The sequence below is a fragment of the Scophthalmus maximus genome, chromosome 12 (assembly GCF_022379125.1).
Source record: "Scophthalmus maximus strain ysfricsl-2021 chromosome 12, ASM2237912v1, whole genome shotgun sequence".
NCBI lineage: Eukaryota > Metazoa > Chordata > Actinopteri > Pleuronectiformes > Scophthalmidae > Scophthalmus > Scophthalmus maximus.
This window is the reverse complement of record NC_061526.1, coordinates 11,160,543-11,175,608: the sequence shown is the minus strand read 5'-3', so window position 1 is coordinate 11,175,608 and position 15,066 is coordinate 11,160,543. Positions and strand designations below refer to the sequence as shown.

General features: G+C 43.3%; 2 protein-coding genes across 3 annotated transcripts; one reads left to right on the top strand and one right to left on the bottom strand.

Moving 5' to 3' along the window:
- Nucleotides 1-608: 608 nt before the first annotated feature.
- Nucleotides 609-8,874, top strand: mcm10 (minichromosome maintenance 10 replication initiation factor). Of its 2 annotated transcripts, none has more exons than XM_035610587.2 (18): nucleotides 609-854; nucleotides 2,058-2,101; nucleotides 2,190-2,480; nucleotides 2,614-2,826; nucleotides 2,941-3,081; nucleotides 3,185-3,392; nucleotides 3,494-3,659; nucleotides 4,109-4,276; nucleotides 5,264-5,380; nucleotides 5,481-5,680; nucleotides 5,937-6,031; nucleotides 6,164-6,277; nucleotides 6,523-7,014; nucleotides 7,569-7,699; nucleotides 7,854-7,967; nucleotides 8,110-8,255; nucleotides 8,457-8,499; nucleotides 8,614-8,874. In XM_035610587.2, exons 2-18 carry the CDS (start codon nucleotides 2,095-2,097, stop codon nucleotides 8,695-8,697), a joined length of 2,730 nt encoding a protein of 909 aa, XP_035466480.1. In that variant the 5' UTR covers nucleotides 609-854; nucleotides 2,058-2,094; the 3' UTR covers nucleotides 8,698-8,874. The 2 variants fall into 2 exon arrangements, with proteins under 2 accessions (XP_035466480.1, XP_035466478.1); XM_035610585.2 differs by having other exon boundaries at nucleotides 2,055-2,101.
- A 1,066-nt stretch (nucleotides 8,875-9,940) lies between these two features.
- Nucleotides 9,941-14,588, bottom strand: ucmaa (upper zone of growth plate and cartilage matrix associated a). The gene is made up of 5 exons (XM_035610619.1): nucleotides 14,434-14,588; nucleotides 13,456-13,515; nucleotides 13,277-13,369; nucleotides 10,754-10,852; nucleotides 9,941-10,428 (listed from the first exon to the last, which is right to left on the bottom strand). The coding sequence occupies exons 1-5, from the start codon at nucleotides 14,489-14,491 to the stop codon at nucleotides 10,340-10,342; spliced, it is 399 nt and encodes a 132-aa protein (XP_035466512.1). The 5' UTR covers nucleotides 14,492-14,588; the 3' UTR covers nucleotides 9,941-10,339.
- Between the last annotated feature and the right edge of the window lie 478 nt (nucleotides 14,589-15,066).

The window sequence follows — 15,066 nt, the reverse complement described above, 5'->3', positions numbered from 1 at the left end:
CATTTCTATTTAAACCAGTATTTTACATAATGATAGTAAATCTGAATGGAACCCTAACATTGTTAACTTTATCTGGCTTTAACCACTACAGAAAAGGTTATATAGAATTGGAGGTCACGTGTTTCTGGTTAGCGCTCCGCAACTGTAGCTGCAAAAAATAAAATCACAGTCCAGGACCTCGGACTTGTAAACACAACTTTTCATCTAAAACGTTTACGTATTTCTATAGGAGGTATGATTGTTTCTCTAACAAAAGTTTGACTTGCATTTTGTGAGCAATATCTTTGTATTTTGGTTTCTGTACATTTGAATAAAGTTTTTTAAACCAAACAAACTTGTAAACATGGACATCTGGGCTTCTGAGTACCCGGTGGACATTTTAACCAAAAAGTTAATAACAAAAATTCTGCTGGCTTATATATATATATATATATATATATATATATATATATATATATATATAATTTTTTTTTACCACACAAGAATACTGCATTAATATTTTGGTCCAAACAAACGCCAGCATTTTGTCCACGACACAGAAACCTCTTTTTTCATTAAGGCAAATCGTCGGGCACCTAACAGAACTTTGACAACACAGAGGGGTCCTCCGTTTAGCGCCAGTTTATGGTTTCTCCCTCGCTCCGAGTGCTTGTGGAGGGTACAAGATCTTCTTACCGTGACGTTTTAATAACACACAATTGAAGGAATGGCACATAGATACGCGTAATGTTAATAACGGGAAAATACATACTGATAGTCACAGGCTGGACGTCGAAATAAAAGTCTGTAAAAGTTGCATTCGGGCTAGCAAAGGACCAGAGGAGCTGTTCCATTATCTCTCTCCGACTCGACCAGTAAGTGGAAATCTAAATGCGTTTTCAACAGAGAAAAAAGAAAAAACATTGTGTTAATGTTACCAAATGTCGACTTTCGTGACTTCGGCAGCTGATAAACATGATAAAAGTTGGTTCTATTGTATGTGTCAGTTTAACTGGGTTAAACGTGGCCCCTCTGAGACTCCGTAGGGATTGGGGACACTTGTCCCATTGGGGACACTATAGACAGACAGTACGTGCAGTGGGTATGGTTCATCCATGCAGTATTTAGAAATCAACTTCACATCAGGAGTGTGTCACCCATTATGTGCTGTTCTTTCAGAAAAGTGCTTTACCACCAGTGGGGTTATTGAATGGCATTTCTCTCAGAGAACACAACTCCTCAGGAAACATCTTTACTCTTTATTTAATGATGTTATCGGAAAATAGTAGTCAGGGCTTCAAGTGCAGTCAACGTCATATATGTGTGTATATATACTGCAGTGTAATATATTGTATTGCCTGAGCGGAATATGCATCTATGTAGAAAAAAAACACAGAAGTTGATGTAGCTACTAATGCAATCAGACGCAAGTCATTATATTGAAAATGTGTATTTAACATTGGAAAATGTATATTGGAGTGTGACTGCTACTACAAATTAAATACAGGATGTATTGGGTAAATAAGGCAGGAAACAGTGCATAGACTTGTCACGATATATTTTGTTGACCTCAATAACAGCCTTTGTGTCAACATGTGTGTTGAATGAATGTCCACAACAGTCAAGTAAGTTTCGCTGCTTCTGTTCTCTCATCTGTTCTCGTCGTATGATTTATCAGTAACTCGTGTGGTCTATAAAATGTCAGAAAATAGGTATTTATTTGTATTTTTGTAAAGGCACCATGGTTTCAAATTTCTTGTTCTGGATCTAAAAGCAAGTCTAAACTTTGGATAACATTTCTCTCAGCAGCATCACAAATCGTGTAGGACTTGCACGCGACCAATAGGCCTTTACGGCAAGCTCACATGATTCTGTATTAAAACAATGGCGATATTATTGTTTATCGCAATAATTTCTGGAACAATATATCGTGCAACAGAAAGTAGTTCCCGTGATGGGCCCAACGGTGTATTTGATGTATGTAAACTTATCAAAAAACATTTGGTAGGTAATGATTAGGTTTCCCACAAATTAATAAGTCTCTCCTTCATTCCAACTATCACCCTGCCTGTCAGTAGGTCATCTGGAGTCAGCCCCACTATTAACATCCCTACAATGGACAGTGAGTATCAAAAGACTTAATATAACTGAATATAACAAGCTTCATCAGTTGTTCAGGGAACTCACCTTCACACTTCTCATCTGATCAGGTGAGGATGATCTGGACATTTTGACGGCGCTGCTGGAGGAGAGCGAGGGTGTCGGAGAGAAAGATCGGTACGGCCTGGAGCGGGAAGACGACTTGGACGGCCTGTTTGATGATGACGGTGGGGAGGAAGAGTACAAGGAGGGCGTCGAGGAGGAGGAAGGGCGAGCTGCGGGGACGGAGGAAGACGCGGTGTCAGAGCTCTTTGGAGATGTGGATGACATTGAACATGAGGAGAAGGTCACGAAAGGAAAAGCAAGTGGAGCTGAAGCCGGGTCCAACGAGGCTTTGCAAGGTTTGTGCCACGGCATGGCGCTCTCTCTGTAAAATCTGCTTCTAGTTGATGTACAAAGACATTTAGTTCAGTAGAGTGTTGCTTGGCAAGTCAGTGTTTGCAACCATTTGCAACTTGTGTCCTCCTTCCTCAGAGGAGCTGAGACAGATGCAGGAGCAGATGCAGAGATTGCAGCAGCAGCTGGAGGCAAGTAAGAAGGTTTCCACCCTGTCGTCCACTCCAGTCCGGACTGCAGGGAGCTCAGCTGGTCCCAAACGCATGACGCCCAAACAGACGCCTCCCAGACAGCTCCCCTCCAAAGTGACCCAGGCCAAACCCGCGGCCGCCACACAGAAGACACAGGCAGGTAAACATTTTATTGTTCAGGTGCAACATTTGCTTTCTGGTGTCGCGCACTACGTGTAATATAAATGGATAATGACACAGAAAAACAGAAGTTGATCATGCTTCTGTTTTCCAGCGACGCCCTTATCCACCCCCGTCAGAGGAGAAGGCGTGAAGCTCCACGAGTCTGCTGACTTTTCCAACCAGCTGAATAACGCCGACTCCTTCAAACGCAAACCCAGGGTGGCACACCAAGCAATACCCAGCACATCACCGGGTAAAATACACACGTACACCATCTGTCAGTTCTTAGACTGATGTGCAAACATGCTCCCCGTACAGTCGTTTGAGTGTATTTGCTTCCCTGGTTTCCCCTTCAGAGGACAGGGGGCCGCTGGTGGAGATAAAGCTTGGCAGCTCCTTTAAGCCCATGGAGAGCACCGGCAAAGTTTCCAATCCTCTGCGTTCACCTCCAGCCTCCCACACCAGACATGCGGGAGCTGCATCGGCGGGACAACCCAAGCCTTCGCCTCTCCCTGCTGTCCCTAAAGACGTGGCTGTTGAGAAATACTCTGGACTGCGGCTCAGGTCAGCGCACAGGAATTACGTGACTTTTTGACTTTTTTATTTATTTAAAAACCGAGACAGAAATGCTGCCTTATTGGTCTGAATCCGTTTTTATTTTTTAGAAAACCTCGGGTTTCCTCCAGCGAGATGGACCGCAAGATGGCCGACCGTCGTCTGATCCGTCTGTCGCAGTTGCCGGAGCGTTTGGCCCGGGAGAAACTGGAGGACAGTGACTGGGTGACGTTCGCGGTGTTGGTCAACAAGGCCACGCCGCAAAGCAGCAGCAGTGTAGGTCCCGTCTTGGATTCTACCTTGCTGAATACTGCGGCCTGTCTAATATAAGTAAATAAAATAGAAGTTTGGAATGGATGAATGGATTTCTAATGACCATTCACTAAAGTTAAGAGAGACACATTTAGCATAACCAATCAACATATTTTAGCAATAGTTCAACTATGGATTCTATGGAGCCCACAGTTTCCGTTTTTTCTTTCTTTCCAGCTCTGTTTATCCAAGGTTTCTTTCCATTCAATACAGACTCATCTCTCTAACAACAAAGGGTATATATATATCATAGATAAAATGATCCATAGCAAACTGGTAGCTTCAACTCGTGATTGGTGGGAAATCTCACTGATGAGATCCGACAGTAAAACTCATCCGAAACTAAATTGAAGTCAGCAAATCCTAAAAAAGTAATTGGAAACATTGTGTACCGTCACATCTTCCTCCTGCAGGGCAAAACCTTCAGCATCTGGAAGTTGAACGACCTCCACAACCTGGAGGTGTTCGTGTCCCTGCTGCTGTTCAGTGAAGTCCACAAAGAGCACTGGAAGACGGAGCCGGGCACCGTCCTCGGACTCCTCAACCCAAACCACATGAAGCAGAAGGAAGGGTACGACGGGGTGAGTGTCTTGACGGTCTGGACTCAATTTTCTTTCATTGTCTTGATGTTTCCGCAGACACATTTTTTTTTTTTTTTTTTTTTGAACGTCAAGATTCTCAAGCCAGTTAAACCGATCACCACCGTTATTTGTTCGAAGCACCGGAAACCGTTTAATCGATTTTATTCTCAGTCTTTCCTAATTACTCCTGCTCTTCTGGCTCTTCTTTTTCTGGGAGCCATGTTTTGGGATTTTAAAGTTTCTAATGTCACAGTGTTAATAAGGGCCGCAACATAATATAATTTTAGAGATTAAGCAGCTCAGTATTTTCTCCATTAATCGATTTATTTGTCTGAAAAAGGTGAAAAACATCTTTAACAATTTCAGATTGTCAGGTGTCCAGGAACCAAGACTATTGACATCACAGTGATATAGAGTACACAATTGTTTCAAACGATGAATCTGCTATCAGAGCAGTCATTAAAAACAGCTGATCATTTTTAAAAAACACTTTTCCAATTATCCTGTTACTACAGATACTACAAGACCCAGAGCCTTTCCTGTGTATATATATATATCTGTTGGTCGTAGACAACAGACATTAGTATTGGCATGTGGATTTGAAAATAATGAACAAGAAACTGCAGCACAGAAGTACCCAATATGTATTTTTAAGCTAATTCAACAAACAACATTTCCACGTGTCTGTCAGAGAACACAGACAAGTTTATTTTCTCACCTGGAAAATGCCCTTAAACTAATTTCAGGGATCCTAATGAAACACATATCCTCTCGCCAACTTCAGCATCACTCAGAGCAGTGAAACGTTCGTCCCACCAGTGAGCATGAGACTCTGGAAAGACTAAAAGACAAATAAAGAAGAGAAAACAAGCTGATATTTGGCCTTTGTTGCGTTTATCCTCTGTTTTTGATCGTTGTTGACTCGTCTCATGTCAGAAGCTGATTCCCCTTTGCAGAAACTAAGAGTTTGTGGTGAACATGTTACAGGTCAGCCTGACGGTGGATCACCCGCAGAAGCTGCTGCTGATGGGTGAAGCTCAGGACTTTGGCAACTGCCAGGCCATGAAGAAGAACGGAGACCCCTGCTCTCAGATTGTCAACATGGTGGGTCCATCATTTTCACCCTCTTCTTCAAAGTACCAGACCCATTTTCGTCCACATCATCCTCCGTCAGTATTCACATTTGTTGCTCTGTGGTTTACAGTACGAGTGCCAGTACTGCCAGTATCACGTCAAGGCCCAGTACAAGAAAATGAGCTCTAAGAGGGCCGAGCTGCAGTCGTCTTTCTCCGGGAAAGCTCCTAACAAGGTGAAGGGGAAGAGTGGCGGCAGCCTGAAAGAGCGGCTGTGTCAGGACGGCTTCTACTACGGCGGCGTTTCCTCGGCCGCCTGCGCTGCGTCACTGTGAGTCGTGTCAGAGGTCGCCTTCCCCTTGTATGTTTTACCTCCGTGCCGAACTCAAGATTCGTTCACTGAAGTTTTGATTTCAATCGAGCGTGACACTGTAGCAGACAACCCAGTCCCACTTTGGGTTGGGGCTGAAATTACATTTGCATTTATATAGTAATGTGTGCCAGAGTCAGTTTGGCGGGAACACGGCGCGGGTCTGTTCAGAACCACAGCCGCCGGACATTTTCAGTAACGGACCCGTGTGTTACAGGACGGCGACCAAACCTAACAAACCCACCCAGAAGACTCTGGACAAGCTGTTCGTGAAAGGCTCGGCTCAGCTCGCAGATCAGGCCAAGAGGCTCGGTAAGCACCGCACGCACGCACGCACGCACGCACGCACGCACGCACGCACACACGCACGCACACACACAGGTCCAAAAAAAAAATCTAATGTCTTCTGTGCTTTGACATTATTTTTTTTTACTTTTTTTGAAGCTCTGCAGTCCGGTGAGGTCTCGGGTTGTACAAATGAATTCAAGGGCCTGCTGTCCATGCAGACACCCGGCGCTCTGCAGCTGAAGAGGCACTTGGCGCACGGCGGCCAATCAGGTATGCCGCTCTGCTAGCCTAGAATATTAGCTTCAATACATAAGTAACGTCCAGTTCCACAGAAACTATCGACTCATCTGTCTGGATTCAATTGGAGGTTCTTGCCCACACAAAAACAGTTGAATAAATAGCCATTAGCCTCATATTTTTTTCACAATATCTGTGACCTGGGTTGATACCATGTTACCAGCCTGGCCATTACAGTTTACACATGTTCTATTTATTAAGCCGTTGTCATCCCTCAGCCCCCAAAGATACGTCCGGAGCTCCCGTTCAGTCGATCACAGCCTCAGACCTGCTAAAGCAGCAGAAACAGAAGCAGCGAGAGCTCCTGCAGAATCGTCGACAAAGGGCGGATGAGATCCAGAAGAGGGTGCTGCAGAACTCTGCGGGGGTCAGACCCGGGTCGTCGTCGTCGTCATCCTTGCTGGGCCGAGAGGGTCTGACGTCCCCAAAAGCAGCCTCTGAAGTCCCCAAGTCCACCCAGGGCCCTGCAGCGCCCCACACGCCCACCCTGGGCCGAGGCTTCTCCGAAGGCGAAGACATCCTCTTTTTCGAGAACAGCCCCCTGTCAGCCCCCGCCCTCAGCATCTCAGCCGCCAAGATGGCTGCTCTGAAGAAACTGAGAGGTAAAGGGGCGAAACTTGAAAAAGAAGACCCCAACTCTGTGAAGAGGAAGAGGAGTAACGACATCAACATCAGCGCACGTGTGGAGAAGAACCTGACCTCACCCACTGGTACACGCACGCGCACACAAAAACACACACACACACACACACACACACACACACACACACACAAATATCATTCAGACTTTTGTTTCCTGATGATCTCTTTTGAATTTCATATTCTGAATGTTTTATAATTTGATATACCAAACCTGAGAACTTTTTTGTACCCAGTGTTGATTTGTATTTTCTTTTAATAGAATAATAAATAACATGGAGTATAGAATAATATTTATTGGTATTACTATGTGGCAAGAAGTGATAATATTTGTAGCAGCTAAATCAAATTTCTTGCATCGTATCTTGTCTGTTTTTTTTTCACTAGTTGTTATCTCCTTATCAAATTAGAATCATCAAAACAAATATTAAAAAGGACAAGGATAGTAGCATAGACCAAAGACTATACAATAAAATGAAATATATAAAACTGAAAGTAAAAATGTTTGCACAAAAAGTTTGTGCAAAAGGGAAATGCTTGAACATTATTAAGAAATCTGATTTGCTCTTGATTTTAGAGTTCGAGTGAATTATTGTTTTACTATCACCCGTTCTTTGTCTTGCAGGTGGATCGTCGAGTCCTGAGGATGAGGAGCCGGCCCTGAAGAAGAAGCGCGATCAGCTGCGCTACATTCAGTCGGAGGAGTTCCAGAAGATCCTCAACGCCAAGTCTCGTCACGATGTCGTCCTGCAGGCGGTATGACCAGTGTTTTTTCGTGGCCCAGATTTATCAGAGTAGATCTGATTTTCCCTCTGGTTTAGTTTTTTACTTTCAGATGCTTTTCTGCATATGAAACATTATTAAGTGTGTGTGAAAAACAAAAACCCTTGAACAATCTCCTTTGTCTCAGGCTGAGTACCAGCTGCAGGAGCGCTACTTTGACCCTCTGGTGAAGAAAGAGCAGATGGAGGAAAAGATGAGGGGCGTAAGAGAGATGAAGTGTCGTGCTGTGTCCTGTAAAAAGGTATCGATAAAACAATTTATCTTTAAGCTAAACTACGTCTGTGTAATCATCATGAACGCCAACACGGCAGAGACGATCGGTCACCTTTAACTGTCTCACTAAAGTCGGAAAAGTAAACAGTTTTTTTTCCCCACGCTTCCAGTGTAGTTACACTTACTTTAAGCCGGCGGATCGCTGCGTGGCGGAGAACCACGATCTGCGATGGCATGACGCCACGAAGCGCTTCTTCAAATGTCCGTGTGGACAGAGAGCCATCGCTCTCGACAGGCTGCCCAACAAACACTGCAGGTGAGACTCTTTCAGTAATGCAGAACATACATGTAAATGGTTTTCTGAGTGGAGACTAAACTGGAAAGTAGCCACTGGATTTAACATGGCATACTGAAAGTTGTTGTAAAGTTATATAGTTATTTTTTTCATTTGACTGTTTTTTTCTGTCTCTCTTTCTCCTTTGTCACATGAATAACTGACGTCCTTTTACATTTCCAGTAACTGTGGCCTTTTTAAATGGGAGCGCGATGGGATGCTGAAGGTAAAGTTCCTCTGCCTCGCAGTTTTTACTCTCATTTGAAATGGAAGATACATTTTTTTTCACCATCGTGACAGACAAACGGACGCTGATGTTGTTCTTGACGTTCTGTTGCAGGAGAAAATCGGACCAAAGATCGGCAGAGAGCTTCTCCAGCCTCGAGGGGAGGAGCACGGCAAGTTCCTCAACAGCACGCAGTGACCGCGTGGCCGTCTTCACCACTGCCACATTCTGGTTGTTAAGATTTTAGTTAGTCTGGTGTCTTTCTACATGTTTATGAATTATGATTTTAAAGGTGTCGATCATGGAGATTTTAAAATGTCTGTGATTACATTGTGTTTGCTGGAAATGAGCTCATTAAAGAAACAATTTGAAACATTTCATGTTTAATGCCTCTTTTCTGAAGCTGAGCACACAGGTGCTATGAAAGATCTAAATACGTGATGAAATGAGGTTTAAAAAATGGTTAAAAAATGATTCCTCAATTCATAACAGCAACATCAGGTCAATTTTTTAATATGTGATTAAAAAGTAATTATTGCATTGGTGCTTGACGCTTTTTTGCTAACAAACTTGTTATTTGTTACAGTAGGAAAAGAAGAGGTGTAAATAAGACTGATGGCTGAATTCCATTTAGCTGCATCAGTGTCAGGATCCTGGTGGTGTTCCTGCTGCCTCACCATCACTAACTTAAAGTAAACTTACGCTTTTAATTGTCAAACACTTCTCATCTTTAATATAAACTAATGTTTCCTTATTTTTCAGGTTGTTTTCCCATGGAACGTTGGTGCCTTTTCCCCACTATTATGAAATGTCATCTGTCCGTTTTGTTTAAAATGAATGGTAGAACCGGGTGGTGAAGGTTGAATGAGGTACGATGTGGCTGTAGATATATTTTACAGGAAGTTCAAATTTGATTTAATATCTTTTGACCGAGAGATATTTGGTGCGTTGGGACTGAACCGGTCTCCCTTGTCAGGACACAAACATCCTCTATAACACACTCCATGTGTTGGACCGGCGACTACTGGGGCCTGGTGGCACGCGCTCAAGTCTCCGAGCCAACCCACATGGCCCTAAAACAGGAAAGCTCTGAGGTGGAATCGTGATTGGACGGAGATAAAATAAGGCTTGTGGATGTGACACTGTGATTGGTAAGTATATAGGAGGTATTGCCACTTCATTGTAAAGGCTTAATTTGTGCTCATTATCCCATTGCTGCTTTATGTCCCGCCTCCCTTTCCCCTACCTCTCCTGTCTCTCCAGTTGCCCAGTTTGGATCTAATATTTCCACTCCAGAATGTGGAATTAATTTCTGCCTTGATGACTTCTGCAGCTTGCCTCCTCTTCTCTTTTATTCCACTAACGCCTCCCTCGCTTTTAAATACTCCAAATAACAGACAGTATTAGCTTATTGAGTCAAAACACATCAGCAGACTGGTAATCCAGGAAAAACTTGTTTATTTGTCATTTTTTACTAAGAAATGAAAAGAAAAGTCAGTTTCTTAGCAAAAAATCTAACTATCTGTACACAAGAAGTGTATCTAGACATTGTATATGCTCGTATATACTTGTAAAAGCATGCATAACATATTGCCTGTGTTTAATGTGATAACATTGAGCTTTAAATGCAAAAAGTGCACTTTAAAAGTTTAACATAGAAACAAACATTGCAGTGTTTAGGCTGTATAAAAAAAAAATAAAGCAATAGAAAACTTATCGTAAAGATGAAAGTAGAAAAACAATATGGCGATAACAACTAGCACTTGCTCTCAATGCAGAATTACTCCCGGCCCCGGTGGGAGGATCTGTGACCCCGGTCCGCTGCACCACAAGGTCGTGCTCAGTGAGACCAGAAGTAGCGAGGATAGATGCCATCATAGTGGAACTCTCGCAACTGCTCGTTCGTCTCCCTCGACCTCTCATTCACCTCTGTGGAATACAAAATTTTAATTAAAGCAGCTACAATCAATATTTTATATATATATATATATATATATATCAACTCTACCTATTCGATGTCAGAAAGCTGTGGTTGCATGTAAATTCAGGTGTTAAGTGTGTCGGAGCAGACTTTGATTTTTGAGATGCACTAATATTGAATCTCTGTACTTTCAGCCCTCCGTGGAAAAGGGGGAAATGACGGACGGGTTTAGGATCTTTTTCTAAATTATTTCACACAAGTCTGAACTTGTTTTCACTTGTTTGATCTCTTTCCATTCTTTGGAACCGAAAAGCGGCTGCATCGAGGCCTTACCGTCGCGCTCCTCCTCCACGTAGTTCTCGTACTCGTCCCTCTGCTCCTCGTTGTAGTCCCTCCTCCGCTTGTCCGCCGCCAGCCTCACCCTCTGCTCGGCTGCCGAGAGAAGACAACAACAATGTCGCGTGATCGATGGAGCAAGTGCAGCCGGTGCAGTTCCGCTCCTTTAACAACCTTGACGCATCATCTGCTTTGTGATTATTTTTTCTCTTCCTTCCAGCAATGCTACTGGCATGGCTCACATTTGGCTCAGTGCTGAGCTTAGGTAGCCTACAGCCTCACAGAGCTGCAAACACGGCTGTTAAATCTTTAACCAAAAACCCAAATGAAATCTTGAATGTCTCCTGTGCAGGTACAGGCGGGCAGCCACTGTATTGTTTGACATGCTACTGTACATACTATAAATGAAATGTATTATTATTATTATTATTATTATTATTTCTCCTAATCCGTCTGTGTTCTCCCCCTCAATTTAACTTGAATTATAATTATAATTATAATTTATAAACCTATTTTCCCTCCAGTAGGCCAATCACTTGCGGGCCTGGTTTAGGTTTCATCTGGATATTTGCCTGGTTGACAAATATACAGATGAATCCGCGACAACTACAGCCCATCAGAGCGGAGGACTATGCCGTCGTTGGGGGGGGGGGGGGGGGGGGGGGTTCTCCTGGTGAAAGATCGTGTAGCGTGTGACCCCAGGCTGTCGCCAGTCAGTAGTGTTGTAGCATGAACTCCCAATGACTGCGAGAAAAACAAGTTGTGTAGTGTAAACTGCACGGCAATCCAACTACTTTGATGCTCCTGTGGGACAAGTGGCTCGTGACCACGTATTAACTAACTTTCTGCGCTGCTTCTTTGTTTTTTCCACCGTGTCTTAATTTCAACACCTCACATTAGTCCTATATTCAAGTAATGAGCTCAGTCGATTCTTTGGTCCTTCCACCACTTCCATCCGGACTGAAACTTCTGGATGGATCGCCAAATTGTCTTCACACATTGATGGAATGGCAATAACTTTGGTGGTCCTCTACTTTAAAACAATCGTATGCAATTGGGTACTACTACATAACTTTTCTTGTGAGAATGAAAACAATTCAAAGTCCCTCATACGCACACAGAGAGAGAGAGAGAGAGAGAGAGAGAGAGAGAGAGAGAGAGAGAGAGAGAGAGAGAGAGAGAGAGAGAGAGAGAGAGAGAGAGAGAGAGAGAGAGAGAGAGAGAGAGAGAGAGAGAGAGAGAGAGAGAGAGAGAGAGAGAGAGAGAGAGAGAGAGAGAGAGAGAGAGAGAGAGAGAGAGAGAGAGAGAGAGAGAGAGAGAGAGAGAGAGAGTTCTCGTGGCCCGTGCTGGCAAGGGACATAATCGACCTGTCCCCAGGAATGTGGGTCTGTGTTTTCAAAGGCCCCGTTTGGCGCGCTGATGGGCGGCAAGGTGAACTGACTCACAGCGTTTCTCCGGAGGCCTGCTCCGGGGGCACACGTGCTCGGTCTGATGGGTTTTCCGACAGAAACGTCTCAGTGAACAGATGAATCAATGTTTGTCTGCTAAAAAGATTTGGCAGGTTTGGCCGTTTTCCTCGCCTTCTTCTCAGTTAAAGGAGCCTGAGCGGAGGAATCTGTTTTTAGCTACGGGAAAAAACGGATTTAAAGATTTCGTTGTCGTGATACTGTCCTTATCTGTGTGTTTATCCACTTGGTTCAAGTTGCAACGCTGCGTATCGTGCCAATGCTTGGCAGTGGAAGAATGAGCTTATTGTGTAGAGAAACAGAGAGGAAAGGCCTGCTCCATGCTACCCTGTGACTCCTTCAGCCTCCTGTGTGTGTGTGTGTGTGTGTGTGTGTGTGTGTGTGTGTGTGTGTGTGTGTGTGTGTGTGTGTGTGTGTGTGTGTGTGTGTGTGTGTGTGTGTGTGTGTGTGTGTGTGTGTGTGTGAGAGTGTGTGTGTGTGTGTGAGAGAGCTGCTACTGTACAGAAAAACACCTGTCTGAGTTTCCACTACTCTGTTTCTCTCACTGCTTGCAGTCAAAACCTCAAAACTGTATCATATTCAGAATTTAACCACGAACCAATAAAGCAACACTAGCCCACAGACTCACATACACAAGTTCACTACGGGAAGCCACACATGCCATATTTATGGCTACATCAACCACACACAACACCAAATATGAATAAATACAGCCGTCCATCCCGATCATCTAACTATCAGACATTTGATTTGAGAAGAAGAATTAATCTTGGCTCTAAGGCGCAAACTCACTTCAACTTAATTCTTCCCGAATTATTTCCAAAAGGTACATCCACTCTCCCATGTTGACAATTGGCACAAAACATATGGGCCATCTTCCACCTGTTGCAGAATTCTGACTTTACCTTTTTTCCTGTCTGAAAGCAGCTTTTATCAGACATCTCAAAAACGACATCTTTCTGGCAGGCAGCAGCAGCAGCAGCAGCAGCAGCATCATCATCCTTTATCTTGGCCCTTGAACAGAGAAGTTAAATGCACTTTTTTAAAAACTTACCTTGGAGCTCATAGTACCGGACTGAGCGGCGACCACGGTGTTTGAAGAAGTTGGAGGCGTCTGACTCAGGCACGAACACCTGACGCGCCGCGCCTAAGGGTCAGTTCAGACGCGTATGGGTCACATATGGAGGTCAAACTAAAGCTTATGTGAACTAATGTGAACTAGTGCTGAACAACCTTTAGGATCAGCTGCGTTCGAGTCGTCCCGTACTGCTGCGTTTTCCCCCACACTGGAAACTAAAGGCAGAAGGAAAAAACTGTTATTTTTTTCTTTTTACACTAAATCTTATTTTTGTCTTTACATCCTACTGACAAGAGACCAATCTTAGACAAAACCCCATGTATCTAACAAAACCGCACATACACTACTGTACATCATGAACTTTTCTTCATTTAGCCAAGTAAAAATGTAACATCTGTGACAACAAAGACTCCAAAAGCATCCTTTAAAAGATGCTGCTTCTGCTTATAGTTTGATATCATGCCTTAAAAATGCCACAAAGGAACTGCAGACGGAAAGAAAAACCCTTGTTAAAATACATATTTGCACAGGATTGATATTATGGGGGAAATTCAGTCTTCACCAGGGAATGGAAGGTCACCTGGCCCACAATTGGTCCTTTACAAAATGATTAATGTTGCTGAAGGGAACGGGATTATGATGATAACAACAATAATAATCCATAATTATTGATATTCACAGAATGTGTAGCCCTGCAAAGCCATCTACCAAATTTCACTTTACTCACCGTGATAGTGACAGCACATATGGTGCTTCTTCAAACTAGGAATCTTCACTGAATCTTCACTCTGAACTGACAAATAGTTCACTTGCACATGTAATGCAACAATCAGAATGTATTTTGAGAACTTTTACAAATGGATTCACACACGACCTGCTATTATTAGGTAAAATGTGAAAATAATTGTGGAATCTAACAAATTAATTTCACACAAGTCATGAAAAGCTTGAGGGTTAAAGTCATAAAGTCCTACCAGCTTCATGAATATTCTTTTACACATTAAAGGCTGAAAGCACATATCAGTGCCTAATATAACCTCAAATCTCTCCTAGAGGATGTGAAATGTTTTTGTTTTTTTAAATCCCTCCTTCCGCTGACCTTTCCATCGCCCCACCCCACACATGATACTCACAGGTGAGGATGAGGAGGGTAGTGAGGAGAGCAAGGACGAAGACCCGAGTCCAGGACATGTTGAAAGACCCAGGCAAGAACTCTACTGGACTCAATGACGCACCTACTTCAACTGAGAGAGGAAAGTGAGATGAGGGAGGGAAGGGAAGAAGGGAGTGGGAGGAGAAAGAGGGGGAGAACGGCTCAGGGAGGGGAGGAAAGCTGCTGGAATTTCAATCTCCCAAGGGATGCGAAGAAGAGGAGGAGAGCAAGGAGGAGTGATGGGGTGAGTGCAATAGAATATAAACTATAGGGTTTGTCACAGGAAAATCAAAAAAAATCTTGGAGGCAGCACTGTGCACTGCCTATGGGAAGCCCGAAGGGTAACAAAACAAAAAGATACAATGAAAATGCATATATGAATGAATACATTTATTTACTAAAATCTTCAGCCTGGTCATATTTTTCTGTGGGTTTATTTCTGACAAGGGACTTGTTTCACATTATAATCATCTGACCCGTAAATATAAAATTGTATTGATTGGAGCAGCTTTTGAAATGAAATTGAAGTGAATTATTTTCAGCTTTTCGACAGACGTTTTATGAGGAGGTAATATACAAGGTTTTGTGTGTGTGTGTGTGTCTTTGTATCAGT